Source organism: Colobus angolensis, unplaced genomic scaffold, assembly GCF_000951035.1.
Source record: "Colobus angolensis palliatus isolate OR3802 unplaced genomic scaffold, Cang.pa_1.0 Scaffold107, whole genome shotgun sequence".
NCBI classification, from domain to species: domain Eukaryota; kingdom Metazoa; phylum Chordata; class Mammalia; order Primates; family Cercopithecidae; genus Colobus; species Colobus angolensis.
Genome location: NW_012111697.1, coordinates 2,475,384 through 2,477,201, shown reverse-complemented (window position 1 = coordinate 2,477,201; position 1,818 = coordinate 2,475,384). Strand labels below are relative to the sequence as shown.

Sequence of the window (1,818 nt, the reverse complement as noted above, 5' to 3'; positions counted from 1 at the left end):
TTTTTTTTTTTTAAGAAAAGACCTTAAATTAATTTCTATCTACATCTTAATTGGTTTGTCTTCTGAGCCAGCTCACAATGTCAATGTAATTTCTAGTGCAGGTGTCTCTGAGTGCCCCTTGACCGCACCCCGAGGACTGTGGCACTGTCCTGGCCATATGTGGAAGGATCAAAGGGCAGCAGGTGCAGCCTTGCTCTGCACATGGACAGCAGCCGGCTGGTCCACCGCCACGCACCTTCAGCAGTATACTTCCGACACGAGTTCCACCATCCTGCTTCCGTAAAGCTGGGAAAGGCCGCAGTCCCTGGGTGCTGCTGGGTGGCGAGGAACTGTCCACCCACAGAAACCCCAGGTGACTGCTTCTAATCACAAATATTCTATATTTTGCCCATTTTGTATAAGCTTAAATATAGTGTTAAACAAACCTCCAGCCAGTATATCTGTTATCTTAAAATATTCAATACATTTTAGGCAGGAGATGTTTTAACTAAAAACCTACATGAAAAAAATAGCTATAAAAATACAGTGATTGGTGTGGTCATCACTCAAGGTGTGGAGGAGGGAGGAGAGGGTTTCTGAAAAATGGTCAGTTATGCCCTTAGCTTTCAGGCCTGATGTCTTCTCAACACAAAGCAGGACTAAAAACCCAAGAGCTATGTTTCTTCAAGTGTGGCCGTGGTGCCTGCATCAGAGTCACCTGTGGGGCTTATTAGGCGTGCAGGTTCCCCAGCAAGCCCCCAAAGGCCAGACGCCTGTGTCTCCAACTGGCTCTCCAGGGCTCTGATGCCGCCAACGTTTGAGAAGCCAGGTTTAAAGGCTGGGAGCTGCCAACCACCCTTGTCCCCAAGGAACCCTCCCTGGGATGGGGCGCGCTGGTCCTCTGAGTGGCTGGTGTCAGCTAGGCGGTCCTGGGATGGGGACACCCATCCCCACAGCTCTGGGCAGGCAGGCAGGCTGGCCTGGGGTCAGTACTGGGGCAGATAGGCTGGCCTGCGCTCAGCCTTCCCAGGGAAGGCCTTGAAGCCCTTGGGTGCTGCCTTGTGTGCTGGTGGGGGTGGGGGCTGTGGTGGGGTCTGCACGTAGGAGAAGGCGGCGGCACTGCAGTCGTTGGTTGCGGCCCACACTGGGGACTGCAGCATCTGCATGGTGTCGTTCCACTGGCTGCCGGGGCTGGTGACTGCATAGAGTGGTGCGCTGGGGCTGGGCAGCGTGCTGGGAAGCGGGGAAGGGTGCTGCCAGGGTGCTTTGGGTGGCCACGTTTTGGTTTTGTTATCCTGAGAGACAGAAGAGAGTTCTTAGTGGCATTTTGGGCAACGTATCATCTTTTTCCACCTCCCCAGATCCCTGGCCCTTATTCCCACCTAGGAGGCAGGGTGAGAGCCCCACTCACTCCCACAGCCCTGTCCAACAGAACTTCTTGCAATGATAGCCATGTTCTGTGCCTACGCGGTAGCCACTTGCCACATGTGGCTAGTGCAAACTGAGGAAATTTTTTTTTTTTTTTGGAGACGCAGTCTGTCTCTCACCCAGGCTGAAGTGCAGTGGCGCGATCTTGGCTCACTGCAACCTCCGCCTCCCAGGTTCAAGCGATTCTCCTGCCTCAGCCTCCTGAGTAGCTGGGATTACAAGCGTATGCCACCATGCCTGGCTAATTTTTGTATTTTCAGTAGAGATGGGATTTCACCATGTTAGCCAGGATAGTTTCGACCTCCTGACCTCATTTGTGATCCACCCGCCTCGGCCTCCCAAAGTGCTGGGAGTACAGGCATCGCCACTGTGCCCGGCTGATTAATTCTTTTTAAAAAATATTTTGAGGCA

General features: G+C 52.9%; 1 protein-coding gene across 1 annotated transcript in view; it reads right to left on the bottom strand.

Moving 5' to 3' along the window:
- Positions 1-6: 6 nt before the first annotated feature.
- Positions 7-1,818, bottom strand: part of KIAA0355 (KIAA0355 ortholog) — a 92,163-nt gene continuing 90,351 nt past the window's right edge. Inside the window, exon 12 of the mRNA XM_011948897.1 lies at positions 7-1,274. Coding sequence (XP_011804287.1) covers positions 966-1,274 — 309 coding nt within the window. The 3' untranslated portion in view covers positions 7-965. The remainder of the gene's footprint in view (positions 1,275-1,818) is intronic.